This window comes from Elephas maximus, chromosome 3, assembly GCF_024166365.1.
Source record: "Elephas maximus indicus isolate mEleMax1 chromosome 3, mEleMax1 primary haplotype, whole genome shotgun sequence".
Classification (NCBI taxonomy): Eukaryota; Metazoa; Chordata; class Mammalia; order Proboscidea; family Elephantidae; genus Elephas; species Elephas maximus.
In genome coordinates this window covers 38,975,041-39,002,903 of record NC_064821.1, presented here as the reverse complement: position 1 = coordinate 39,002,903, position 27,863 = coordinate 38,975,041, and the positions used below count along the sequence as shown (strand labels likewise).

The following is a 27,863-nucleotide window of genomic DNA, read 5'->3' as shown; positions in this document are numbered from 1 at the left end:
GCCCACCTGGCCTCCTCCACTTCTGGGCATAGAACATCTGCCTCTGCCTCTCGGCTGTGCCCTGCCATGAGTCCCAGGGGGGCTGCATGCGGGGAGGCCTCGTGCTCATCCTCAAGCCAGGGCCAGCAGTGGGCACTGAGGGTAGGGTGACGCCGTCGGTGGGGTGAGGCAGTGGGTAGGGGCGGGGGATGCGGAAACAGAAGCCGGGAGCCTGGCAGCCCCACGGACCATCACAAACCTATGTACAACTAGCATCTTGAGAAAATCAAGGTCTGTGTGAACAAACAATAAAGGAATAGACTCCACAAAACGGATTCACCAATTTGTCAAGACATCAACGCTAGTGTTGGGGATGGCGGTCAGAGCTGAAGAAGAGACGTGAGCAGTAGAAAAAGTCATTTCAATTTTTATTAAATATACTCTTTTGACAAATCTTTAAAATATATAAACATTATATATAAACAAAGTGTCTTCATGGCATCAAAAGTGTAACTCTAGACCACCAAGAGCAGAAGGGGTTGGGAGGCTTGGCTGTGGGGGAGGGGATGGCACTACCAGGACCTCAAGACACACTGGGGCCAACAGGACCAGAGGACCACCCCTTTTCTGCCCAGCTGGGGTACCTCTGGCTGGAGGGAGTCGGTGCCCCACCTGTCAACCCTGGTCTCCACCCTTGCCTGGGGGCCTCAGGTCCCTGCCTCCAGGCAGTGGGCAAGGTCTGGAGGTTGGATGTGAGGCGTTCACTCACCAGGATACCCCCCTCAGGCTGCCAGGGCCCCTGGGGACTCATCTGGGGACCCATCTGGGGAACAGCTGGCAAATATGTCCGGTGACAAGTGGGCCCTTCACACCCGCAGGTGCGAGGAGAGAGCAGAGGCAAAGCCAGGTAGTGGGAAACAGAGTCACACACCACAGGCTGCTGTTGGATACAAAATCAGCTCTCCCATTCACACCTGTTCTGGACTAGATGGCGACAGGGAGGATGTCCACCAAAGTGAAAAACAATACCAAATCAGAAACCCAAACATCATTAGGAAACAGGTGCTGCCCCAGGGTACCAGGACTCTACCACTCTTGACCCCAGGCAACAGCCCTTCCTGGGGGGTCCTCAGCAACGGATACCCCAACCTCCAGGAGCTGGGGTGCTACAGGACAGAGGGTCCAGCTGGGCTCAGCTTCCAACAGATGCCAAATGGAGCTCAGACCTGAACAGTGTCGTGTTTGGGGTCATGACTTCTCACTGAGATTTCACAAATGGGATGGGCAGCAGCAGAGGGGACAGGGAGCACCAATACACCTCTCGGGTTTCTTCTCTTTCAGGGGGGTTTCAGCAACCACCGGTGTGGAACCTGGGATCCAGGAGGGTGGCCCATCAGGACACAAGTACTGGAGGCCAAGGAGTTATTGTCCCATGGAAATTGTGAAGAACTGAGAATGGGATGGGGGTGGAGCTGGGTGGGGTGAGGGGCTGCGTTTTCCTGGGTGCCACCAGTGCAGCAGCCAAAGCTCAGAGCAGACACGATGGGGGTCCCATCCTAGAGGTCCCATTTCAGGAAAGGTCCCATGGTTCCGGGCCAGGACTTTCCCTGCACTCATCTCCGCCACATCTCCCACGGTCAGAAGGCGGCGGCGGAAGGGTCTGCCTCCGCGCTCAGAGGGATACAGGTCCTGAAAACCCATAGTACCTCTGCCAAGGGCCCCTTTGAGCCACACTCTCGGGAACAGCGCCCCCCCTCCCCTGTCCCACTATTGCACTTCAGGGCCTGCGGGCAGGTTGCAGAGGCACCACGCCCTTCCTCAGACTGCTCTCCCTTGGCTTAGCAAGCGAGGGGTTGCATCCCCGTGCCCCGAGGCGCCGCCCTAGCCCTCCAGGTGCCGCAGCAGGATCTGCATGAGGTCGAAGGTGGTGAAGCTGATGCCCACAGCGATGGGGCCCTTGAGCCAGTTCATGCTCAGACCCTTGTAGAGGCCGCGCACGGCACCCTCGTCGCGCACGATGGTGATCATTGTGCGCAGGATGGAGGCGCGCGGGTAGCCTGTGACGCCCGCTGTCTGCATGCGCCGCCGCACCACATCCAGTGGGTATGAGGCCGACTGTCCGATGATGCCGGCGCAGGCCCCGAAGATCATGCGCTCCAAGGGGTAGGGCTGTCGGCGGCCGCTGTACTCTGCAGGTGCGAGTGGAGTGAGCGCTGGGCGCGCAGCGCTCCGACACACAGAGCTCACGTGCACACGCAGGCACATGCACTCCCTCATAAGTGCACCCTTACAAGCCCCCCGCGCCCACGCGCACCCCCGCGCTCACCCCTGTCAGATATAACAGGACAGGGGTGTGTGTCTGGACCGAGCCCACATCCCCTCCTCCTCTCTGCCAGGACCCACCTGTCCCCACCTCCTCTCCTCCTAGTTATTTCTTTGTAAGCAAATTTGAGAAATAAACACACCAGAAAGCACAAAGAATCCTAAAAAAGACCTAAGACCCAGAAAGGGGCGCTGTTCACATCTAGCCACACCTGGATCCCGTCTGATAAAGAAAACATCTTCCTGTCCCAGTCCTCCTGCACTACCTACACCTCTCAGGGTGCGCTGGAAACACTTCCTGAACACTAGTATCTCCCCGTGAAGAACACAGAGGCCCCAGGGCCTCTCGGGTTTTAGGAAAGAGGCCGCTGTGCAGCACAATGGAGAAAGAAGCTGGCACTGGCCGATCGACAGGGATTCTTTGCAAAAGTTTAGCCGCAAAGACTGAGCCCTAATGTGAGCTATGAACTTTCGCTAATGGTAATGTACGGATATTGGTTCATCAATTAAATGCACGATGGTAATAACAGGAGAAATTGTGCAGGAGGGAGAGGGCATACAGGAACACTCTGGATTTTCTCAGCAACATGTCTATAAATTTAAAACTGCTTAAAAAATTCGGCTATAAATTTAGAACTAAGAATCAAAAACAGTGACAGAACATCACTTGCCCACCAGACTGGCAAAAACGTTAAGGGGTCTGACAATACCCGTGTGGCCCAGAACCTGGAGAAAGGCCATGTCCAAGCAGCCAAGAGTGACTGCCGGGTGAGGGAAACTGAGAAGGGCGACAGTGTGAGAAGACATGCTCCCAGGGTTGGTAGATTACAGAGAAAAACTAGAAACAGCCTGCTGGGGACTGAATTGTGTCCTCCAAAAAGATATGTCGGAGTCCCTGGGTGGTGTAAACTGCAAACGTGCTTGGCTGCTAACCCAAAGGTTTGAGGTACAAGTCTACCCAGAGGTGCCTAGGAAGAAAGGCCTGGCGATCTACTGCCAAAAAATCTGCCATTAAAAACCCCATGGAGCAGTTCTACTCTGACACACATGGAATCACCGTGAGTCAGAATCAACTCAACGGCAGGTGATCAACCAAGCGGTCAGCAAGTAATATCAAAAAGATACGTGGAAATCCTGACCCCTGCACCTGTGGAGGTGACTTTGTTTGGAAATAGGGTTTTTTTTGTTGTTGTTGTTATCAGTTAAATGAGGTCATACCACAGTAGGGTGGGTCCTAATTCTAATCCCTTTGGAGTGGTGTTTTATAAAAGGGGAGAACAGACAGAGAGGCAGAGACACAGTCACTCCAATAGGGCAGACACCACATGAGGATACACCTACAGGCCGAAGCACACCTGGACCACCAGGAAGGCTCTTCCCCCAGAGCCAACAGACCAAGCATGGACCTGACGACACCCTTACTGCCTTCAGACTGGGAGATTACATTTCTGTTCTTACAGCCAGAACTTTGTGGCTTTAAATGGGTGGTACTTTGTCACAGCAGCCACAGGAGACTGAGAGCCGGCCTAAACACCACCCTCAGCCCCAGAGGTGAACACCCAACACAAGGTGCTCAGACACCAGCCCCAGATAGAAGATGCGCCAACGGAGCCTGTGTGATGTAACCCTGCGTGGGCCACTTCCTATAACCGTGAAACGTTACAACGTACTGTGCGCACAGATGTATTTTTAAAATCAGCTTGAGAGATACCCTCCCCATTTCTAATAATGAAGGCTGGGGCAGGGGACAGCTGGGGTTTAGCTGCATTGTTTTATTTCTTTAACAAAAAGCATCTGAAGCAACATGGTAATAGCTGTCCATGTTGGTATGGGTGTTCTCATAGTATTCTCCGTACTTTTCTGTATTTCTAGATTTTCTCAAAAGTATCAAAACAACAGAGTATTTCCTAATGTCTTGGTTCTACCTGCATGCTGCGTGTGCATGTGTGTGTGGCTACATGAACACACGTGTGGGTGCAGGCATATGACCATGTGTGTGAGCATGAATGTGGGTGTAAGGTGCAGTCAGCGCTCAAGACAATACACTAGATATTGGGAGTGGCTCTTAAAAGCCTTGAATGGCAGTACCCAGGTTCCTTTGGTGGATATGTGACCCTGTGGGTGCCAGGGCCCAGGACCCAAAGCCCAGGACCCGCCCCATGCCCCTCACCTCTGTGCAGGCTCTTGAGCGTCTCGTAGGTGAAGAAGCTCAGCCCTGCGTACGGAATGACACCCAGCAGGGTCGGTGTGAAGCCGTGGTAGAGGGTCTTCAGCCCCTCCTCACGGGAGATGCGGATGAAGACGTGAAAGATGTTGCTGTACCTGCAGGACAAAGCAGGCAGGCAGGCTGTGGGTGAGTGAGCCACCAGGGCAGGGGCCACAGTTCACAACCACCTGCTTGTCCACCATTAGGCCACAGAACCATGTGCAGCAGCTTTGGAATCAGGACATGGACACAGAAGCTCCTGCTCCCTCATCAACACTGGGATTGCCCCATGGGCTGGACCTTTATTTCTCATTCATACACACTTAACACATCTATACCCAACTCCAAAGGAAGCCTGCAGACACTCAGTCTGTCTGAGAAAGCAATCACAGGCTTTCTGGAACGGCTGCAGAGCCACAGCCCAGGCTAGGCAAGGGCCAGGGTGAGGATTCTCACAGAGCTTCTGCTACAGTGAACACAGATGCCCAGATCCACCCCAGGGCCTGGGGAGTGGCTCTCACCCTTGGGGACACGGCCCCTCAGGACTCACATCTCCTTTGGGGTCACAGCCATCCGCGCCCGGACCAGGTCCAGCGGATAGGTCAGCGAGGCGGCCGTTGTTCCAGCCAGTGCGCCTGCAAGGAGCCGGGGCCAGGGAGGCAGGTCCCTGCAGGGGGAGTGGAGGTGGGGGCAGCAAGGGTGAGAGCCGAGGGAGATGGAGGGAGACAGACAGAGAGACATAGAGACAGAAAGATGGAGAGACAGAGAAACAGAGCAATCAGGAGACAGAGAGAGAGGGAGACAGAGATAGATGGAGAGGCAGAGACAAGGGCAGGGACAAAGAGAGACAAGAGAAGAGACAGAGAAACACAGAGTCAAAGAGATAGAGACACAGAGGCCCAGCCCGGGGTGCTGACACATTTCAGTGGGGGATGCCTGGTCCTTCCCCAGCTCTGGAGCCCTGTGGGGTTATGGAGGGGTTGGGGTGGGGCCAGAGAGGGGATGGGGAAGGGGGCCGGGGGCCAGGGAAGGGTTGGGGGTCCTCACTCTCCATGGAAGCCATAGTAGCGCCCCAGCACCCGCTTGTACTCCTCATGGGCGCTGAACTGGATGGCGGCGTAGGGCACCACGCGCACCATGGTGGCTGAGTTCCCACGCCACAGGCTGAAGAAGCCCTCGTTGAGGTAGGTGTAGTAGAGCAGCCGGAGGGCTTCCTGGGGGCAGGGGTCAGAGGTCACCATCGTGCCAGGAACCTACGTCCTTGTCTACCTTGTCCATGTGTCCGGCCCTGTACCTTGTCCACCAACATGCCTCCCTGCCCATACCCCATCTGCAGGAATTCTGACACGAACAGGAGACCAGGTTTATGAGGGGGACCCAGAGCTCCACAGAGGTGGTGTTTGTCTAATTTTAAAAATAGTCTTGTTTCCCTTATTAAGAAGGTAATGCCTGGTACTGTTAAAAAATCATGCACAAAGATGTGGGGTTCAGAAAGCCAAGCTCCCAGCCCCCCTCCCAGAAACACACAGCACACCTGTACATTCCTGGCGGGGGCATGGGGGCAAGTTCAGGCACAGCTGGGGCACAGCGAGGACCCCTACCCTCCTCCCCACCCCGAGCAGCCTGGGACCCCCATGCCCTCACCCCTGAGTAGCCTGGGGCCTGGCTGGAGGCAGTGGGAGGGCACAGGGAAAAGGTATCTCTCTCATGCCATTTCTCCCTCCCTTGCCCCAACCAGCTATCAAGACAGCGGGTGTGAGGGGCCTGGGATTGGTGCCTTAGTACCTCACCTTGGCAGAGAATCTCTTTGAAGACACTGGAAGAAAACACACACAGCCCGTCAGGACACAAGGGACACACTGGCATGACCCTCCCCATCTGGATGACACTCCCCTCCTCAGCTTGCCCCCTCAGTCTGCATGTCCCCCCATCAGTGTGCCCCCTCAGTCTGCATGTCCCCCCATCAGTGTGCCCCCTCAGTCTGCGTGTCCCCCCCATTGGTGTGCCCCCTCAGTCTGCGCGTCCCCCTCGGCTCTGTGCTTTTAGAACAGGAGTAAGAAGTGGCTGCTGAGAGTCTGCCTGTGGGTCTGAGGGTGCTGACTGCGGTGGGGGCACCCCTGCAGCAGCTCCCCCTCCTCCACCTGGAAGCCTATATCCCCTCCCCTCCACACACCCAGACTTGTCCCCAAAAGGGAAGTGGCGCCTGCCTAACGCCTCCAGGACAGTGAGAGGGAGCCCAGAAGCTTCTCCATCATGCTGGACAGACAGATAGATGGACAGAGAGGCAGATAGCTTGTACCCTGGAAGATGATTTTGGTTCGGTCTAGGGGGGCTACCGCCGTCTTGGCGAGTGCACCAGCCAGGGCCCCAGACAGAAGGGCGTTGTACACGTCGTGGTGGTCTCTCTGTAAGGAAGTGCAGAACACCAGCATCAGGAGGGGCATCGATCAGGAGAGGGGTGGGGCAAGGAGGTGCTGGGGTATCATCTTACAGCCCAGGCCAGGCCCAGAGACCACAGACCCCGCAGCTGGACGTGAGAAATACGCAGCCTGGAGGTCATCCGGGCAGGAGGGATGTGCTTGCTGGGCGCTGCAGGCTCCGATCCTTGGGCTCAGACTGCAGGGCAACCAGCCCCGCCCACGTGTACACCCAGGCTCCTGGCCACGCCAAGCCACTGCGGTGTCCTCAGGGCAATGTCACCAGGCACACGTGTCATGTGGGGTAAGAGAAGGGGTAGATCAGTGTAGCCCCTTCCACATCTCAGGTCAGGGGCTGGCATCTCTGGAATGTTATCCAGTCAGGGTGAAGAGTGACGGTGATGGTGACGATGTCGGTGATGACATTATGGTGACAGTGGTGATGATAGTGATGATGCTGACGGTGACAACAGTGACGGTGATGAGGTGATGATAGCGGTGACGATGGTGATCATAACAGTGACTGTGATATAATGGTGATGATGGTGGTGACAACAGTGGTTGACAATGGTGGTGGTGTTGATGGCAGTGACGACGGTGACAGTGACAATAACTGTGATGACGGTGACAGTGATGTGGCCAGCCATGGAGCCAGTGCTCTCATGCATCTCCTTGCTGCTCCATCTCGGCAGCGACACTGTTCCTGGCGTCCTCTCATGGACAGAAACGGTCCCCAAGACCAGGTCCCAGGGCCTCACTCTCTTTGTTCCCTGGATGTCATGGGCCTTGGCCAAGCCCTTCTCTATCTCCTCACCCAGCCCAACTCCCCAGTCTCCAGAGCTGGAATCTGCAACTGGGGTCTCATCTCTGGGAATCTGCATTTCTGGCTTCTACGGCCACACTTCTGGGCATCTGGGGTCAGCAGCTCTGAGGCGTGTGGTCAGACGCTGGCTCACCGCACTGGAGGGGAAACTCAGTGGGGCCTTCTTGGTGAGATGAGTGACTGCCAACTCGTGGGCCTCTGCAAGCAGAGTTGACGCTCTGCGGGCAGCGTCTGGCACATGACCATGGCACCAACAAGATGGAGCCCACGCACCCCTTTCTCTCCCTCACCAGTGCATGGCCGATACCACCTATGACTCTTAAAAGCTCAGTGCCACCCTTCAATTACACACACACACGCACGCACGCACGCTCCGAGGGGGCCTGCTGCCTGGCGGTTGCTTTCAGCTCCTTTCCTCCTAACTTCAAAGGGCCCAGTGCAGGCAGCACAGACACTATAGGGACCCCCACAAGTAGATGTGAACAGGCAGACAGCCCCACAGGAAGTGGGTGAGGCACATGTGAAACATACAGTGGCATAAATCCTAAGATTCCAGCTTCTTCATTGGAGAAATGTGGCTTTGAGCAGGGAGCTCCCCGTTGGACCAGTTGATCCAGGTGCAGTTCTGGTCGGTACAATGTTGGTGCTCACAGAACCCTCGGCCTTCAAAGCACTGTGGCTCCCACTGACAGAATTCATCCCATAGAAACTCTTACTAGTCAGCATGTGAGGAGGGGCAGCATCTAGATGCTTCTGATCTTGGGTTCTGAGCCCTGTAGTTGTTGCCAGTTGTCATGGAGTAGGCTCCGACGCGTGGCCATCCCATATACAACAGAACAAAACGTTGCCCAGTCCTGTGCAATCTTCATGATCGTTGGTGTGTTTGGGTCCATTTTTGAAGCTATTGTGTCCGTCCATCTCATGGACGGTCTCCCTTGTTTTTGCTGACCCTCTTCTTTACCAAATATGATGGCCCTTTCTAGTGACTGGTCTTCCCTGATGACATGAAGTCTCGCCATCCTTGTTTTTTCTTTTTTTTTTAACCACCTTGTTTTTAAGGAGCATTCTGGCTGTGTTTCTTCTAAGACTGACTTGTTCGTTCTTCGGGTAGTCTATGGTATATTCAATACTTTTGCCAACGCCACAGTTCAAAAACATCAAATCTTCTTCACTTCCTTTTTTCGCTGTCCAGCTTTCTCATGCATATGGGGCAATTGAAAATTGGGTGAGGAACACCTTCCTCCTCAAAGTGACATCTTTGCTTTTGAACACTTTAAAGAGGTCTTCTGCAGTAGATCTGCCCAATGCAATACATCATTTGATTTCTTGACTGCTGCTTCCATGGACGTGGATGGTTGAGACAACAAGAATGAAATCTTCTGAATCCAGGAGTTCAGTAGGGAAGTTCACTAAATAGCTGGGGAAGCACCTGCCTTGGGTCCAGCCCCCTCACTGCCTCCCACACACAGCTTGAGGAACAGTGACTTCCCAGGTGGGTGGGAACCTGCCTGTCTGCCTGGTGCTCCGCAGCACAACCAGAAATTTGGGGATCGGTTGGAGGATGACTGTAGCATGGCCTCTGGCCGAGTGGACTTTGTGTCCTGCCCCAGGGTGCACGGGGATGGGTTCCCACAGAGTCAGGTCAGTCTGTGGCTCAGGTGGAACTAGGGGTTCGCTTCTAGGGTGAATAGCACAGGCTGCAGGAACTCTTTTGAGGGGAACACGTCCTAAATTCACATGCGGGAATCAGGCAGATGGCAGGGCTCAGGGCAAACTCCCCATGGCTATCCTGGCCCCCCACAGTCCCCCTAAAGCCACCCAACCACCCTGCCATCCAGCCCCCGGTGGCCTTCCAACCCCCCATACCCCTGGTCATCCCAGCTTCCCCATGGCCATCCCTGCCCCCCACCTGCAAATAAGACAAGTTGGGTGATCCCGCAGAAAGGCTCAGCCACTGTCTGGCTAAATCTTCAGTATCCACAGGTGGGGGAGGAAAACAGGCTCCAAAAGCCCTTCTTCACCCCAGCTTCCTAGACAAATTTGTGTCAGTGGGGTTCCCATCAGGAGCCAGAGTCTCCCACCCACCACCCTGACAGCCCCCAACCTCCCTGGAGCCATGCCAGGCCCCAGCTGTGGGTGCGAGGGAGGGTCCTGGGCAGTGGATGAGACAGAATGACCGAGGGTCAAGGGTCGGTGACTTGGTGATGGCATGCGCAGAGGCAGTGATTAGCTCTGAGGGGGTGCAGGGCAGAGTTGGGGAGCGCGGAGGGGGGCTCTGAGAGCACGCATACTTGCCTTTTTGGAGACAGGCGAGGGCAGGGTGGGCTCGGCACCCTCCGGCAGGTGTGCCGTGGCCTCCTTCACACCATTACCCATCCCAGGCCTGCTGGGCGAAGCCTTGGTCCTGGGGGGCAGAGGGGTGGAGATGCAGTGCAGCAACTCACTCCCAGCCACTCGGACAGAACCTCCCCTCCTCCCCTGGCCTGGCCATTGTCTCTTGCAGGGGACGGTGCCCGCCCCACACCCTGACCCTCGCCCCAGTGTTATGGCTTAATGATTGACAAGAGCCCTCCTGCTGTCTGGGCCTCACAAACTGGACTCTGGGTAGTTTGTTTTTTAAGCTGGTGCTGCAGCGGAGCCCACAGGCTCAGAGAGGTTAAACTGTTTCCCTGAGGCTGTGTAGCATGGGGGACAGGCCAGGGGGTATGGGGCAGGGAAGGGGGAACATCCATACTTCCTCTTCACCAGCACAGACAGACGTGGAGCCGAAAGAGCCCACCTACCCGGCCCCTCAACATCCCCCCCGCCTCCACTGGGCTGTGTCGATGAGGGCCCAAGTTCATTCACACAAAAATTTCCAGAAAATTGATTTTTCACTATGAAATGGTGCCTTGCTCTTTGATACCTCAGGGTTCCTCCCAGGAGGTGCAAGTTGCCCTCACCTTGAGGGTCAGGCAAAAGCTCAGCAAAGCACATGTCCCACCATCCAGGCCCAAGTGTCTAGAGGACAGAGGGCAGAGGACAGGGAACAGGTTGCCAGCACCAGTTCCTGTGTTTGTAATCATTACAGTAAATTGATATGATTTACTGTAAACAACACAGAGGCCCCGCAGCAGACGGTGATCGTTCCGCCAGCCTCTGGATGTCCCCGAGCCCTCTGCCCACACTAATGCCCGTGCATAACACTGAGTTATGTGTTAAAATCGCATCAGTGGGATTATGCTGAACATGCTGTCTGAATCTAGCTTTTTCCTACTTAAAAATAGGTCCTGAATAGTTAGCAGTTCCTCAAAAAGTTAAAAGTAGAATTACCCTATGACTCAGCAATTCTGGTCCTAGGTATACACCCAAGAGACTTGAAAGCTGGAATGCAGATACTTCTAAACCAACGTTCAATGCAGCACTATTCACAACAGCCAAAAAGTAGAAACAGTCCAAGTGTCTATTAACAGATGAATGGATAAATAAAATGCAGTCCATCCAGTCAATGGAATATTACTCTGCCATAAAGAGAAATGAGGTCCTGATGCATGCCACAACATCCATGAACCTCAGAAACATGCTGAGCGAAAAAAGTCAGACACAAAACCCAGGTCTCCCGCTGAGAGTGTTACCACTGAACCACCACTGTGGCCGTGCTTTGTAGTACTACATCAATGCTCACTTTCAGGTTTAGATCATGGTACCATGATCAGGTAAGGTCCCTAGGTGGTACAAGCTGCTTCTGTGAAGATTATGGCCAAGAAAACCCTACGGAGCCTAGTTCTTCTCTGACACACACGGGGCCATGAGTTGGAGTCCACTAGATGGCAGGAAGCTTGGGTTTTGTTTTTACCATGTTCACGTAATACACTAACACTGGGGAAAGCCAGGAGAATGGTGGACGGGAACTCTCCATTATTTTTGTACCTTTTTTTGTAAGTCTAACATTATTTGAAAATAAAGTTTTTTCTTTTAACATTATTTGAAAATAAAAAGTTTTTAAAAATGATTTGAGGAAACCAGGACAAAGGACTCTTTCAGAGTGAGAATGGGGTCAAGACAGATGCCACAACCTGTGGCCTGGTCTTGGCACAACAGCAACTACTGTCCATTAAATTCCTTGACCCCAGTCCTTTAATCTGCTTGGCCTTGACCCATATTAGCTCTGCTTTACAGATGAGGAAGCTGAAGCTCAGGCAGTTTAAGTACTTGCCCAAGGCCACTTGGAGGGCTGAGCTGGGCTGAGAATACAGGTCCTAACTGCAGCAGCGAGCAGAGTAACGGGGAGGCCAAGGGATCTATTCCTCACTAAGACCCCCATCAATACCAGTGCCCCCAAATCGATCCCAACTCATGGCAACTCCCTGTGTGTCCAAGTAGAACTGTGGTCCATAGGGTTTTCAATAGATAATATTTTGACAGTAAATCACCAGGCCTTTCTTACCAGGCACCTCTGGGTGGACTCGAACTGCCAACCTTCAATTAGCAGGGCTTCCCTTAACCCAAAGGAATCACCTGTCGGGGAAAGGCTAAGGCCCCTCGTAGACATCACAAATCAGGAACAGCCTCTTTGTAAAAGTGTCTGGGCACAATGGTAGGGACCCCTGGGCTTGCCTGTGGGGCCAGGAGCCCCCCCCGACCCCCATCAGGACCCGAGCCAGTCCAGAGGAGGCAGCACAGAGGGGCGGGGATGGAAGTCAGGGTCAGGGCCATGGATGGGATTCAGGGTTAGCCAGCCCTGCTGTGGGCTGGATGCTGCAGGGGCGCTGGGGAGAAGGTGCCAGGAGGAGCCATCCTGAGACCATGGCTCAGCCTCTGGGGGCCTTGAGTCTGGAGGATGGGGAGCCTGGGAGACACCAATGGAAATCAGGTCTGGCAGAAGGGGCTATCTGGGCATTGCAGAGTCCTATAATACAGAATCCGGCATGCAGGAACCAGATGCCACATGCAGGAAGGGCCAGCTGGTCAAGGAGGGGACACCTGGGACCTGATCCTGTCGGTACAGATACAATTGGGTTGGTGGGAGTAGCTGAGGCCCTCACCCCTCTGTCTGGGGCACTTGGCCTCCCATGGACACTCCCCAGCACCCCTAAGGCTCTGGGTCCCTGCAGTAAGTCGTGAGTTAGTAAAGTGGCACTAAAGCCAGTAGTATCTAAGAAAAATAAAATGGGGCCACTGAGACCCCCAAATGTAACCATCACAGGTTTGAGAAGGGGCCCTGCAGGGCACTGGCTGTCAGATGGGTCCTGGGGAGCCCTGCAGGTAGAGGCAGAACATTACTGTTGCTGTAACTTGCCATCAAGTGGACTCCAACTCGTGGCGACCCTGTGGATGCAGGGCAGAACTGTACTCCATAGGGTGTTCAAGGCTGCGATCTTTTGGAAGTAGACTGCCAGGCCTTTCTTCCAAGGCACCTCAGAGAGTTTGAACTGACAACCTTTCAGTTAGTAGTCCAGCACTTAACCGTTTTGTGCTATGCCGGGACTCCTGGTGGGACATTATCTTTATCCATATCCTCATGTGGACTGTTAACTAAATCCCCGACTATCAACTAAATCCTCGACTACCTGGACTTCATCAGCTTTTCCACTCATTTCTCTCTGCCTGGAATCCCATCCAGGGCACCTTGCTGTGTTTCATGTTCTGTCTCCGTCCCCTCTATCTGTGACAGCCCCTCATCCTTTCCTTGTTGTTCGTGACCTTGGCAGTTGTGAGGAGGATGGGCTGCAGGTCCTTGAACACACCACAGTCAGGGTCTGTCAGCTGTTTCTGTCATGGTCAGACTGGGGTTGTGGGTTTTGGGGGAGGGATTCTCTCTTGACTGCATCGAATTGGGGCACCTGACATCACGTGACTCACCAGGGTGAAGTCACCTGGGTCACCTGGGCATCCTGGGGGCTGCCAGGTGTCTCCACAGCAAAGTTACTATTTCCCCTGGAAAGGGGGCCTTCGGGATCACCATGTTTAAAGGGCCATGTGGTCACCTGAATTGTGGCCCTCCAAGATGTCCCCGTCCTAATCCCCAGAGCCTGCAAACATGTGACCTCACATAGCCAAAGGGAATTTGCAGATGTGATCAAGGTACGGATCTTGGGATGGAGGTTATGTTGGATTACCTGGTGGGCCCATGTAATCACAGGGTCCTTACGAGGGGGAGCAGAAGTCCAAGTCAGAGGCGATTATGTAATGACGGAAGCAGGAGACAGAGGGACAGGAAGGTTCAAATTTACAGGAGGAGGGGGCCGCCAGCTGAAGGGTGTGGGTGGCTTCCAAAAGCTAGAAAAGGCCAGAGAGGCATTTTTCCCTGGGAGAGTTGGCCCTGGGATCCATTTTAGACTCAGACCTCCAGAACTATATAAGAATAAATATGTGCTATTTTATTTTAGCCTCTGGAGTCCCTGGGTGGTGCAAACGGTTATGCGTTGGCTACTGACCAAAAGGTTGAAGGTTCGAGTCCATCTGGGGGTGCCTTGAAAGAACGGCCTGGTGATCAGTTTCTGAAAAATCAGCCACTGAAATTCCTGTGGAGCACAGTTCTACTCTGACACACACAGGGTCGCCAAGGGCCAAGGCTGACTTGATGGCAATTAGTTCCTTTTTTTAAAGAAGGACCCCTGGTGGCACAGTGGTTAAGTATTAAGCTCCTAAGTGAAAGGCTGGCAGTTCAAAGCTACCAGCCACTCTGCAAGAGAAAGATGTGGCAGTCTGCTTCTGTAAAGATTTCAGCCTAGGAAATCCTATGGGGTCCTACTCTGTCCTATGGGGTCGCTATGAATCATATTAACTTGATGGCAACAGATTTTTTGTTTTAAGCCTCTAAGTTGTGATCACTTGTTACAGCAGCAACAGGAGACTAATCCAGGCTGCTGCGGGGACCAGGATGGATCATAGGAGGCTGACCACAGGTCAATGGGGGTAACGACGATATGAGAACAGCCAGTCTTGCCATGGTGGACCTCCACCCCAGCAAGGATGGGAGCCAAGACGTGAATCCTTCATGCATGAATGTTTACCGAGGGCTCCACTGTATCAGGCACAGGGCCTGCCCTCATGGCACCACAGTCTATGCAGCAAGGAGGGACACATGCTGGGAAGGAAACAGATGGAATGGATGGTGGCTGGCAGGTCTTCCGGAAGGGCAGCATCTGAATGGAGGTGGGATAAATAGATGGCTCACTGGCGCAGCATTCTAGGCAGCTGGATGCAAAGTGCAAAGGCCCTGGGGCAGAAAGGAGCTGACCAGGACAATGAGGGAAGCAAGGGTCACTCTGGCTGCAGTGGGGGTGGGATGGAGGCAGGAAGGCTGGTTAAGGGCACCAGTGTGGTCACTCAGGCAAGAGGTAGGAGCCTAGACGGTGGGACTGGGGGAGGTGGTGGGGTTTGGGGAAGAGTCAGGCTGACAGGGCATAGTAAGGAGGTGGAGGGGAGGGGTGGCCAGGAGTCAGCCCAGGCCTGAGCACCAAGAGGGGTGGGAGCAAGTGTTGGGGGTAGGGCTGGCAGGAGGACACACATGGCTGCGGCCCCTGTTCTTGTGAGGGGGGTGACCTCTGATGACATGACCCAGCTCCCCAGGTGATCAAAGGTAGTCAGGACTTCTACCACCGGGCCCCAATAAACCACCAGCGATGCTGTGAAGGCAAAAAACAAAAACAAACCCACTGCTGTCAGTCGATCCTGACTCATAGCAACCCTATACGACAGAACTGTCCCACAAGGTTTGCAAGGCTATAATCTTTATGGAAACAAACTGTCACATCTTTCTCTCTCAGAGTAGCTGGTGGGTTCAAACTGCCAACCTTTTGGTTAGCAGCCAAGCGCTTAACCACTGCACCACCAAGGGCTCCTTTATGAAAGCAAAGCACATAGTAACATCCAGGTTTAATTAAATGAAGCAGCCCAGCCATCTGGGTCTGAAACACCCACCCACGCCAGCCTCACTGCTGAGGGGGCACTTCCATCCGTCGTCTGATCTGCCTGGATAAGCCCGGTGGATCCCTCCTTCTGCCCCACTACAGCCCTCCCCTCACGGGTCACCCTACCAAAGCTGGCCCAAACCAGCCAGTCCAGGAGACCCTGCTGTCATCGGGAAACCCATAATCCCCAAGTGTACAAAGGAAGGAGGAAAGACAGACTTTGGGCCAGATTCTCCCCCTTCTCAGTCCTCCTGAGACACCCAGTGAACTAGGGCATGAAAGTGCCATCCCTAAACCAGCATTCTGGGGACATGAGGATGCTCCTCCCCCTCAGCCTATAGGACACTGTGCACGGCCCCCCTCTGGTCACCTGTTGCATGAGCTCAATGGCAGACCCTGGGTTCTGGCCCAGCTCTGCCTTTTCAAGGCGAGCTGCCAGGTGAGAGACCCCACTCCTGTGGCCTTAGCTTGCTCATCTGTGAGTTGGGCTCATGGTGCCAACTGGGTGCTATGCGGTTCAAGGGTGGTGCTTGGAAGTACCTTCTCCCTGGCTCTACTTACCCTGCAGGGCTGCATCCCTCCTCTGCTCCAGCAGGATATGCCCCTGGGGCCTCCAGACTGGGCCAGGCACCTGTGCCAAACTCTGGACCACAGCTGGGTTTGGCACCTGGCCAAGGTCTGTGCTCCGCCCACACTCGCTCCCCCCACCCATGAGAAGACCTGTTGCCCACTCCACAGATGACTGACTGAACCAAGGCCACGTGTGTGCAAAGTGATCTGGGCAAGTGCCCCACCTGCTCTCCACAGGTGACCCCATCAGGGAATGAGTGCTCACTCCCCCTGGAAGCTAGGACTAGACTGAGTCCCCTTCCGTAGGGGGAGTGGGGAGGGTAGGGGAGATTCCAAGGAGTGTGGATGCAGCCACATGACTGCAGGGGAGGTGCTTCCTGTGGTGAGTGCCTGTCCCCTGCACCTTCCGGGCCCTGACCCCACACGCTATAGCACCTATTCCAACCATGATGACAGCATCCACAGCACCAGGAAGCTCTACTCCCCAGCTCCTGCTCAGCACCGCTGAATGTACCCCTCCTGGAAGCACTTTCTGGAATGGGAGTCCAGGTGCCAGAGTCTCCCTGGGTGGGGAGGGGGCAATATCCAGGGCTGGGGGCTGGGGCCCAGGGCCGTCTTATCCTGTGATAGCGGCACCAAATAACAAGCAATTCTCTTGTTCACACGTTGTTTCTGTTTAGCAACCTCTCCACATACCAAAGAAAAAACAAAAGGGGCAGGTGGGGGGTGAACCGGAGTAACCGTCCAGTCGTCCCCAGGCACAACAGAAGGGAACACTGCCAGGCCCTGTGGCAACCCCAGGAGCAGCTGAAGATAGGACTGTTGTGATCCGTAGGTTTTCACTGGCTGATTTTCAGAAGTAGATTGCCAGGACTTTCTTCCTAGTCCATCTTAGTCTGGAAACTCTGCTGAAATCTAGTTTCAGCACCCTAGCAACACACAAGCCTCCACGCTGACAGATGGGTGGGGGCTATGCATTGCTGGGAATCAAACCTGGGTCCCCCTTGTGGAAGGAGAGAATTCTACCACTGAACCATCACTGCCTCTAACGTGGTGATAAAACTAGGTGGCGCCATCTAGGGAACGTTTACCTGAAATCTCAAAACCTCAACGTTGGGAGGGACTTTAAAAGTCATACTGTGATTCTGTTTATAATCTCCAGAACAGGCAAATCTCTAGAGACAGAGAACAGATAAGTGGTTGCCAGGGGCTGGAGAGTGACTGTGTCTTAGTTATTTAGTGCTGCTACAAGAGAAATACCACAAGTGGGTGGCTTTAACAAACAGCAATTTATTCTCTCACAGTCTAGAAGGCTAGACGTCCAAATTCAGGGTGCCAGCTCTAGGGGAAGGCTTTCTCTCTCTGTTGGCTCTGGCAGAAAGTCCTTGTTATTGGTCTTCCCCTGGGTCTAGGAGTTTCTCAGAACAGGGTCCTCAGGTCCAAAGGATGCCCTCTTCTGGCTCTTTCTTGGTGGTAGGAAGTCCCTCTCCTCTCTGCTCACTTCTCTCTTTTCTATCTCAAAAGGGACTGACTCAAGACATAACCTAATCTTGCAGATTGTGTCCTGCTTCATTAACATAACTGCCTCTAACCCTGCCTCAGTAACATTATAGAGGTTAGGATTTACAACACAGGATAATCACATCAGATGACAAAATGCTGGACAATCACACAGCACTAGGAATCATGGCCTAGCCAAGCTGACACACATTTTTTGGGGGGACACACTTCAATCCATAACAGACTGCTAGTGGGTACAGGGTTTCTTTTTGGGGTGAAGAGAATGTTCCGGAACTAGACATAAGGGGTGGTTGCATGATTCTGTAAATGTACTAAATGGTTAAATGGTTGAAAGGGTAAATTTTATGTTATACGTGCTTTACTGTGAGTTCCTGGGTGGTATAATTGGTTAAGCGCCCCACTACTTGCCAACAGGTTGGAGGTTTGAATCACCCAGAAGCGCCACGGAAGACAGGCCTGGCGATCTGCTTCTGAAAGGTGACAGCCTTGAAAACCCTATGGAGCTGTTCTACTCTGCACACACGGGGTTGCTATGAGTCAGGGCTGCACACACGGGGTTGCTACGAGTCAGGGCTGACTGGACAGCAACTAACGACAACAACATGGATTTTTACACACACAAAAACTAAGTCAATTTGACCACAATAGCACCAGCTCTGGCCTCCCCAGAGACAAGGAGCATGGGTTCAGGTGGGTGGACTGTTTTTTTAGGGGGTGGGATGAGGGCTACTTCCACAGTGAGGCAGGGACCCTAGGAGCCCAGACCACAAATGCCTGAAGTCCACCCCTGGAGCCTAGTAAAAGTGTGAGTAGGAAGGCGTGTGTAGTTAATGGAGCTCCAAACACTGTGAAAGAGATCAGTAATCACTGGTAAATGGAAGCTAATTAACATCCTCTCTGAATGCTGATAAAAGCTGTTTTCTTTCCTGGTTAATAGGCATTATCTCTGCCTAAGTGGCCCCGAGCGTTTTACACAGTACTTGTCCCTTGTTAACCCTCAAAGACCAGGGCTGCCTCTGTGTGGGCTTCCGGACAAACTTTGGAGGCAGTGACCTAGGGCTGCGGTCTCTGTGGTTAGACACACAGACATCCAAGCCCCGGAAAATGCCAGAAAGTTCCCTGAGGAATTGCAGCTCTCGTCACTCACAGATACTGCTGCAGACACCTGCCCCACTTACCCTGGCACATGACTTAAAAAACCCAAACACTAAAACAAACCAAGGCGCTCCACAGTACTTAATCCACTCAGAAGGTGCACTTGTGTAATTAGCCCTCACCCCAAAAGCCCATGTTTTTACCATGGGGAACCAAGCACAGTGCTCTCTCAGCCAGCCTTCAACAACTGTTTGCTTGAGGTGTGAATTAACTCCTCGACACAACTGGAATGTTCCCCACTTCCCACCATGCTTGGAAAACTCCTATGCATCCGTCAAAGTCCATCCTAAATGTGCCAGCCTCTCCCCTCCAAGAGTTAGCTGCTGTCCATCTCACCCGCCTCACTCGCCTGTTGTAGGTCCCTGGAAGGCCAGGGGCGGGGGAGAGGGGTAGCGGGTCATGCTCAGCTCACAGGTGTTTTTGCCCTTCTCTTCCTGACCTTCAGGGAATCCTTCACAAAGCTCAGGAACATACCACTGCGATCACTGTCTGCCTCATTCCCCAAACGGGCAGGTGCACAGGCTCCCTGCAACACCAGCATGTGCTGTGGGAAGCCAGGTCCAGCCTGTGATTTCGGACTCTAGCCTGTGACCTTGACACCTGATCAAACCTCCATAGCCTCAGTTTCTTCACCTGTTACTATTTCTGGGGCAAGCAGTTAACAGGTGTTGGTAAATACCATGCTCCCTGATAAGGAGCAGACAGGGCAGGGTGGGCCAGGGAAGAGTAGGTCCTACCACCGCCACTGCAGCCCCCCGGATCGTGCCAGTGCCCAGCCCAACTCTCAGCTCTCACAGCCCCAAGACCGATGTTCAGTGCGTTGTCCCTTGCCAGGGCTCTGTGAGGGCCAAACTATTGTCTCCAGTGCCTGCCCCCCACGCCCTCCAGGTTCATCTCCCAAGGTGCCACCTCAGCTCACAATCTTTACCAAAGCCCCTCGGATTGGTGCATTTTGGAAATGTCAACTCCCCACCAAAGGCTGCTCCACTGGACGGTCCAGTCTGCCACGTTTGGCTCTGACTGACCAGAGGTGCATCCTGCTGTGTGGCCTCTCTCGTCTTGGCTGGGGAGGCCTTCTTACCCCCCACCTGTTGTTCTCAAGGCATGGTCCTGATACACCCTCCCCTTTGTCGTGGCAGCCTCATGAAGGGATGACGCTTCAGAGGACAGGTATGCCCACTGCCAGGAAGGGAAGGGCTGCTCACGTCTGCTCTGCCAGGTGTCTCCAGGACCACCTGCAAGGACTCCCTGGTTCACCCCAGACTTGTGAAGTCAGAGTCACCAAGAGTGAGGAGGCGTTGTGGTTAGGTGCACCAACAGGCACAGTAGGCTGGGTGTTCCTGTCAGTGTGGCTGGAATCCATGCCTAACTAATGCCAAACCCTCACGCCTACTCAAGAGGCAGGCCACCGCCCAGTCTTATACACAGAGAGCACAGAATGTGGGTGCCAGCGGCTTGCCCAGCCACAGCTAGGCCCTGAGTTCAAGTCTCCAAGCCATGTTGTGCCCATGGCTGTCTTGGGGTAAGCCACTCTCTGCAGTCACCACTGGCTTTTCCTGCGGTCCAAGCCAGCACCGTGGGCTAGGCCCTCACTTTTCTCAGTGTCCTCAGCTGATGCTGGTTGCTCGGTGCCAGGCTTGCTCTCCCGTGTGACGTCCGCTCTGCTCAGAGGCTGTGCCATCTAGTTCACTCTTCCTGAGCTTCAGACCTCAGGGAGCCTCCCCACCCCCAGGACTGAACCGCAGCCCCTGTGGCTCCTCTCAGGACTGAGCAGTTACAGGACCCGACCACACGGGGGCATCGCCTAAGTCTGGGTCTGGCTCACAAGAGGTATGTGCGTGTTTACAGCACCTGGGAGTACTACTAGGGCTTCACGTTCGCTCCTCCTCAAGCTGCATGGAGGCACTCAGGGCGCTTTATGAATGTGTCTAAGGCCACATGTAGAGGAGGGCTGGGGCCTGGAGGTAGGCTCACCAGGTCTGCCTGGCTCCCCACGTACACTGAGTGTCCTTGGAAAAAGCCTCCTCAGCCTCATTACACTTCCATTGTTAGCTACCGTCAAGTCGGGCCCTGACTCATGGCAACCCTGTGCACAACAGAACAAAACACTGCCTGGTCCTGTGCTATCTCCCTGATCGGCTGCAGATCAGCCCTTTGCGATTCATAGGGTTTTCACTGGCTGATTTTCAGAAGCAGATCTCCAGGGCTTTCTTCCTGGAAGCTCCGCTAAAACCTGTTCAGCATCATAGCGATACGTAAGCCTCAACGGGTCGTAGCTGTGCATAAGGTGTGCTGGCCAGGAATCGAACGTGGATATCCTACATGGAAGGTGAGGATTCTACCCCTGACCCACAACTGCCCTCACTACTCTCTGTAACTAGGGATAACCGCAGAACGGATCTCACAGCCTGATAGGCACTCGGCCCGGGGCAATGAAAAAAAAAATGAAAAGCATAAATTAAAACACATCTACTCACTTCTCCAGGTCCTTCCCACCTGGGAGGGGAGATGAATAAGAGGGTTCAGGTGAATAAGAGGGTTGCCACCACCCTTCTGTCAGTCTGTCCGTACTGTGGGGGCTTGCACGTTGCTACAATGCTAGAAGCTATACCATTTGAACTACGATGCTGGCAAAGAATGCTGAAAATACTATGGACTGCAAGAACAAACCAGTCTCAGAAAAAACACAGTGAGAATGTTCCTTAGAAGCAAGGGTGGTAAAACTTTGTTTTGCTTATTTTGGACGCGTCATCAGGAAAGACCAATCACTAGAAAGGGACATCTCCCTTGGTAAAGTAGAGGGTCGGCAAAAATGAGAGAGACCCTCCATGAGAGAGACTGACACAAAAACAAAACAATGGGCTCAAACATACCCACACTCACGAAGATAGCACAGGACTGGGCAACGTTTTGTTCTGTTGTACAGAAGGTTGAATGAGCTGGGGCTGTAACAACCACCACCACCACTCCGGGGGGCTGCACACACACTGGCCGTTCTGGAGGGCGGGGAACATGCTCCGAGCCCCTCAATCTTCTGTCTGACCCCATCAGCATTCCTCTTCTTGATCAAAACAACAGAGGCACCTGGGTGCCTGGCCATCATTACTGAACATTTTGATTGAAGATTCTATGAAAGAATCCCGATCCTTGTTGTTATGGGTGCTGTCGAGTCAATTTCAACTCATAGCAACCCCATGTGATAGAGTAGTAACTGCCCCATCAAGTGTTTTTGGCTGTAACCTTTCAGTTAGCAGCCTAGTGCTTAACCGGTGTGCCACCAGGGCTCCTTGAATCCTGATCAAAAAGGGAAAAATGCAGAAAAGAATTTCAGATGCTCCTGGAATCCAGACTTTCTGGGGCAACTGAGGCTGGATGAACCCCTGAAAGTATTGCCCTGAGATAATCTTTAAACCTTAAACCGAAATTATCCCCTGAAGTCTTCTTAAAACCAAACAATAGTTTATAGTTCAACTAGTAAAAAAGGTCTGCCTTGAGCACTGTCTTCTTTTAAAAGCTATCTATATGGGATCAAACTGACAACAGTGACTGGAAAGATCAGACAGGAAACTTAGGGGGCATGCGTTTGTTAGCGGGGGAAGAACAATGTGGCAAATGAGGATCAGAATGGTTGTGGAACTTGAAGAATGTACATGTAGAAATTGTTGAATCGGTGTATGTTTTGCTACGTATATTTTCACAATTAAGAAAAACAAAACGAAACACAACAGAGGCACCTGGACAAGCATTTACTTGCATAGCGCCCCAGATGGCTTAGCAGAGGCTTCAGGCAGCAAGTGTCGGCATGGGCCTGCCCCTCGTAGTGACCTGCCACCTGGCCCAGAGGCCATTTTCCCCTCACTGGACAGTGGCCCTGCTGGCCAAGCTCTCGGCAGGCAGAAATCCTGGCTCCTACAGAACCTCGCTGAGCTCTGGGATTTAAGCCCTAGGCCCAAGGCGGCTGCAGAAAAAGGTGCTTGGTGAAGACAACAAATGTTGAACACATTTTAAAAATAGCACTGGGGCCAGGGCAGGGCTGCAGGGGACTGTTCTATTTCCTGAGCTGGGTGTTGGTGTTATTATTCAGAGTGCCTTCTTTGTTTATATTGTGAACATTACATACTTTCTATCAAGAAGTATTTCATAGTTAAAGTCAAAAAGGCAACGCATTTTTAAATTCACTCTTACAAAACTCAAACAAGCCAACGATTCTGATAATCTCAATATGATGCCATCCTAATTTCCAGCTGGGAGTCCCCGGGTCATGCGCATGGTGAATATGCTCGGCTGCTCACCCGGAGACTGTGGTTCAGAATAAAGGCCTGGTGATCCGCGCCTGACGCGTCAGCCACCGTGAATCTTACAGAGCACAGCCCTACTCTGACACACGCGGGGTGACCAGGAGGCAGAATCGACTAGACGGCAATGGGTTTTTGAACTTCTAGTTGCTCAAACAGGAAAGAAGAGAAAAACACACAAAAAAACGGATGACTTGTTGAAACAGGCCTTAGCAGCCCCCCCGAGTCTGACAATCCTCCCTAACTTGGCACCAATAGTGAGAAATTGTGAATGCCACAGAACAACCTCCCAAACAGATCTAACATTACAGACTTGTCTCCATGTCATGTGACACCTTAGTCTTTTCTTTTGCTAGACTCACATGAAAAAAACAGAATCACAACAGCTGAACAGTTCTTCCAGCCAACTGTTCTTCCCAAGGTACCTCCTTTGAGCACCCCCCCAACCTGCCCTTGCAGGACTTGGGCGTGCCTGAGTCCCCCTCTCTGCAAGGATGCCCAAGCCAGGGCTGCCCTCTGAGCTTCAGGGAGGAGGGACTGAACTGAGCTTCGGTCTTGGACTGAAGTTCAGTCTGAGGGTAGAAAAGAAACATGTAGCAAAACAAGTCTGATGTTTAAGGGCCACACTAGCCAAAAACACCCAAGACACAGCCATACGCACAGAAGCAATTTTCTAAAAGATCCTTGTGCTGTTTCCTGCTCAACAGATTGGAGACCAGCAAGCTTGATAATGACCTTTTTTGGGTGCAGGGAGGGGGGACAACAGCACTTTCCAACTTCACAGAGGACAAAAGGCAGAGTGATGGGTACAACCTCGAGGGAGGGGCGGGAACAAAGTAAAGGAATGTGCCCTTTGACTGCAGACAAAGCCACCAGATGGAGGCTTTGAACTCTCTTGGGCACTGACGGATGGTGGGGGTGGGTGGTGAGCAGCAAATACTTACTCCCTGTTTGATGAATGCATGAGTCTATCCATCACGGCTGTCTGCAAGAGCAAAATGCCAGCAGCAACTTGGCCATCCCCAAGGGACTGGTTAAATATACTTCTGTCCAGTGAAATTCAGTGAAGATTTACCACTGGGTAAAAGGGATGGAAGGAGCCCTGCTGGTGCAGTGGTTAAAGTGCTCAGCTGCTAACCAAAAGGTCGGCAGTTCGAACCCACCCAGCAGTGCTTTGAGAGAAAGGCCCTGGAGATCTGCTCCTGTAAAAAGGTACAGCCAAGAAAACCCTCTGGAGCAGTTCTACTCTGTAACACATGGGGTCGCTGCACGTCTGGATTGACTCAACGGCAGGCAACAACATATATGTGTATATACGCTCACGTACACTCCACTACTAGCTCGAAGGTTGGTGGTTTGCGCTCACCCAGAGGTGCCTAGGAAGAAAGGCCTGGAGATTTGCTTCCAAAGGGTCAATGCCTTGAAAACACTTTGCAGCAGTTCCACTCTGATACACACGGAGTCACCATGAGTTGAAATCAACTCAACGGCAACTAACAACGCGCATGTATGTATATGTGTATAAAGTAAACCCCAAAACCAAACCTGTTGCCGTTGAGTCCATTCCGACTCATAGCCACTGTATAGGACAGAGTGGAACTGCCCCATGGGGTTTCCACAGAAAGGCTGGTGGATTCAAACTGTCAACCTGTTGGTTTGCAGCCAAACTCTTAACCAATGCATCACCAGGATTCCACGTGTAGAATTGTATACATTTACATATAAGTATACGTGATGTGCACATGTATCTATTTCATGTGCACATGTATGCATGTGCATGAGTACATATGCATACATACTCACATGTACGTGACTGTGTATTATATACATGTACATCTATACATGTGTACGTTTTAATGCATGTGTGTGTATATATATACATGTACACGCACATTTTAAATGACCCCTTATGAAGTTGGACAGAAAAATCCCAATAGTTTCAGTTTCCACAGAAGTTGAAGGTGACACAACCCTTTGGAACATTCTGACCTCATCTTTGCAAGTGAGATGGGAAGAGGTCAAGAAGCAATGTGCCAGCCTCACAGGAAGCAGTCCTTTACCACTTTTAAACAACAAAGTCACCTGCCTCCTTCTCCGCTGTAGCCTTAAGTCACCCACTCGGGAACTTGTACAGTTCCGGAAAAACTACTACCCCAGCACCACAGGCAGTCCAGCCTGGGCGGTAAAACATCAGCTCTCTCATCTGGGCTGTTTCCTTACTCTCTTGGGTTTGGCAGCTTTCTGGGCCCCAAACGTTCACACAGGTCAGCGAGCCACCCAAGTCTGCTCGGCCCACCCTACCCCAGGAATCCAGGCTCACACTCCAGCAACCACAGGGTCACCCCTTCCAGCTCAACACTTCCCCGCCCAGTCAAAGTCACGCCTGGGGGTGGGGGTGAGCACAGAGAACAGGAAGGCTCCCCTCCCCAGTTGATCCCTCAGAGAGAAACACAGCAGGAGGGCAACAGACTGAGGTGGGCCACAGGAGAGAGCAGGCTCTGTGTACAGCACTGGAGTAGAGCTTTGGGTTTGTGGTTGGCAGAGTGGGGACAATTCTGGTTTTGTCTATCTGAGGGGATTGTTCTAAGGTGTGGAAATCACTTTTAGAGCCTGTCAAGAGCCATTATCATTAAGAGATAACACCTGGGTGGCTTTTGTTTATGTGTGTGGTGAGGGGTAGATTGGGGATGCAGTGACCTAAGATACAAAGTTTGGGTAAATGTTAGAGAACCTGGGAGGGGCACACACAGGTATGAGATGGGGGCACAGGTGTGAACAGGGATGATAATGGAAGGACAGAGATCCCATAATGGGGGAGACCAGTGAGGGACACCGACAGGGTGGGGGAGGTGATGGGGTGAGGGGTTTGCTGGGAGACAGCAGGTGGCTGGGGGAGGGGGATCCTTAGGGCACCGACCCAGGCTGTTGAAGGAGGGGGTCAGTGTGAGGGGCACAGACTAGACTTCAGGGAGGTCAGTGAAGCCTAGAACAGGCCAAGGTGTGCCGGGTGGGGGTGGGGTGGGGAGGGCAGTGTCACAGGCTCAAGTGTGTGCGTAAGATGCAGGCTCAGCTGTGGGGGCTGGGAGGGGGCACAGCCCCAGCGTGTGGGGGCATCAGAGGACAGACAGGCTCAGGTGATGTGGGGGGTTCACGAGTGGGGGCGCCGTGTCAGGTGTGTGAGAGGGCTGTCAGGAAGGGCAGACACAGACTCAGGTGTATATGGGGGTGCAGGCCCAGCTGTGAGGGGCCCCAGGGGACACGAGGTTGAGGATGTGGGGGGTGACTATGAATAGGGTGGTGACTACGAAGAGGGTGGTCTCGGGTGTACAGAGGTGCCAACAAATGAGAACGTGGTGTCAGGTGTGCGTGGGTGAAGGCGAGGAGCTCAGACCGGGTGTGAGGCCCTCAGGGGGCACAGACGAGGGTGTCGGGGTCCCCGGTGAGGGTGTCGGAGTCCGGGGGTGGGGCTTTAACCTCTCCCTGCTCCCTGACGACGCTGTCAGGTGTCGCCTTGCTGCACCCGCCCCGAGGCCCGTGACACTGCCCGCACCCCTCGCACCCCGGGCCCGAGACCTCAGCCCTGTCCACCCCATGCCTCTCACCGGCCGCGCCGCGCCGCCGCCGCCGCCGCCGCCGCCACCTCCAGCCTCGTCCGCCCCGCCCCGCGCACCCCCAGAGCGCGCCACGGGAGGGGCCATGCCGCGCCCCGATTGGCCGCGCTCCGGCCAATCGACGCGGTGGGCAGCAGGGATTTGCGGACACAAGGCGGAGGGGCAGCCTTTGCGGCCAATTGCTACGGGGCGGAGGCGGGGCCGTTGGGAGAGGCCGTGGGTACCCCGGGAGGTCCCGGAGGGTGCACAGCGCTGGGAGGCAAGCGCCTGGACGGGGACGAGGATTGGTCTCGACGGCGACGGGCAGTCCCGATGGCCAATCGCTGGGGAACGAGGGCTGAGCTCCGAGCGCTGTGGTGAGGCCTTCAGGCAGGGGCGAGGGGGAGGAGGGCGTAGCCCAGAAGGCAGCGTGGATTGGCTCGATGTCGGGACGGGCGGTCACGGCGACCAACGGCGGGGCGCGGGTGGGCGTGCAAAGTGCGGGATCCAGGCCAGGCAGCGAGAGGCGGGCAACCACTCGGGCGCCAAGGCATCCCTGCTGCCGCCTGTGAGCAGCCTGCAGTGGCAGACGCGCAGCCCAGGACGGATGCGTGGCCCGGGGCCATGGGAGGACGCTTTGTGGAATGATTTGGCTCGGTGGAGACCGAGCCTCCTCCTCCGCGGGACAGGACGTCCCTGCCGGCCGCTTCCCCACTTCTTAGCCTCTGGCGCACTCAGAGTCCTAACCCCAACTCCGTGAGGTCAAGGCCATTGTAGACATTGGGGTCTACACAGGGTCACACAGCACGCCAGCGGCCGGTTCTAGGTGTGAACCTAGCACACTTTCCTTTTGGAGGAGAGGCAGTGTCACAGAGCAGACACTTGAGAATCCTTGTTCGGCCCCTGGCCCTCCTGCGGTGCGGCCTTGGGCAAGGGGCTGGTGAGCTCAAGTTCCTCCCTGGGAAATGGACAGTGACTCCTCCATTTCAGTCTCCCTGCTGAGCTCTGAGGCGGCTTCCACAGAATTTTATACCCCAAGCTCTCTCGGTGACCTTCTGGTGGGAGCGTGTGACCCTCAGTGAACCAAGGT

General features: G+C 53.8%; 1 protein-coding gene across 3 annotated transcripts; it reads right to left on the bottom strand.

Moving 5' to 3' along the window:
• Positions 1-400: 400 nt before the first annotated feature.
• SLC25A42 (solute carrier family 25 member 42) lies at positions 401-26,834 on the bottom strand. 3 transcript variants are annotated; one of them, XM_049877506.1, is made up of 10 exons: positions 26,786-26,834; positions 10,039-10,151; positions 9,657-9,773; positions 6,999-9,474; positions 6,807-6,912; positions 6,298-6,323; positions 5,555-5,721; positions 5,058-5,174; positions 4,472-4,623; positions 401-2,168 (listed from the first exon to the last, which is right to left on the bottom strand). In XM_049877506.1, the coding sequence occupies exons 4-10, from the start codon at positions 7,065-7,067 to the stop codon at positions 1,861-1,863; spliced, it is 945 nt and encodes a 314-aa protein (XP_049733463.1). In that variant the 5' UTR covers positions 7,068-9,474; positions 9,657-9,773; positions 10,039-10,151; positions 26,786-26,834; the 3' UTR covers positions 401-1,860. The 3 variants fall into 3 exon arrangements, with proteins under 3 accessions (XP_049733463.1, XP_049733465.1, XP_049733464.1); XM_049877508.1 differs by lacking the exons at positions 6,999-9,474; positions 9,657-9,773 and having other exon boundaries at positions 10,043-10,151; positions 26,786-26,828; XM_049877507.1 differs by lacking the exons at positions 9,657-9,773; positions 10,039-10,151; positions 26,786-26,834 and having other exon boundaries at positions 6,999-9,540.
• Between the last annotated feature and the right edge of the window lie 1,029 nt (positions 26,835-27,863).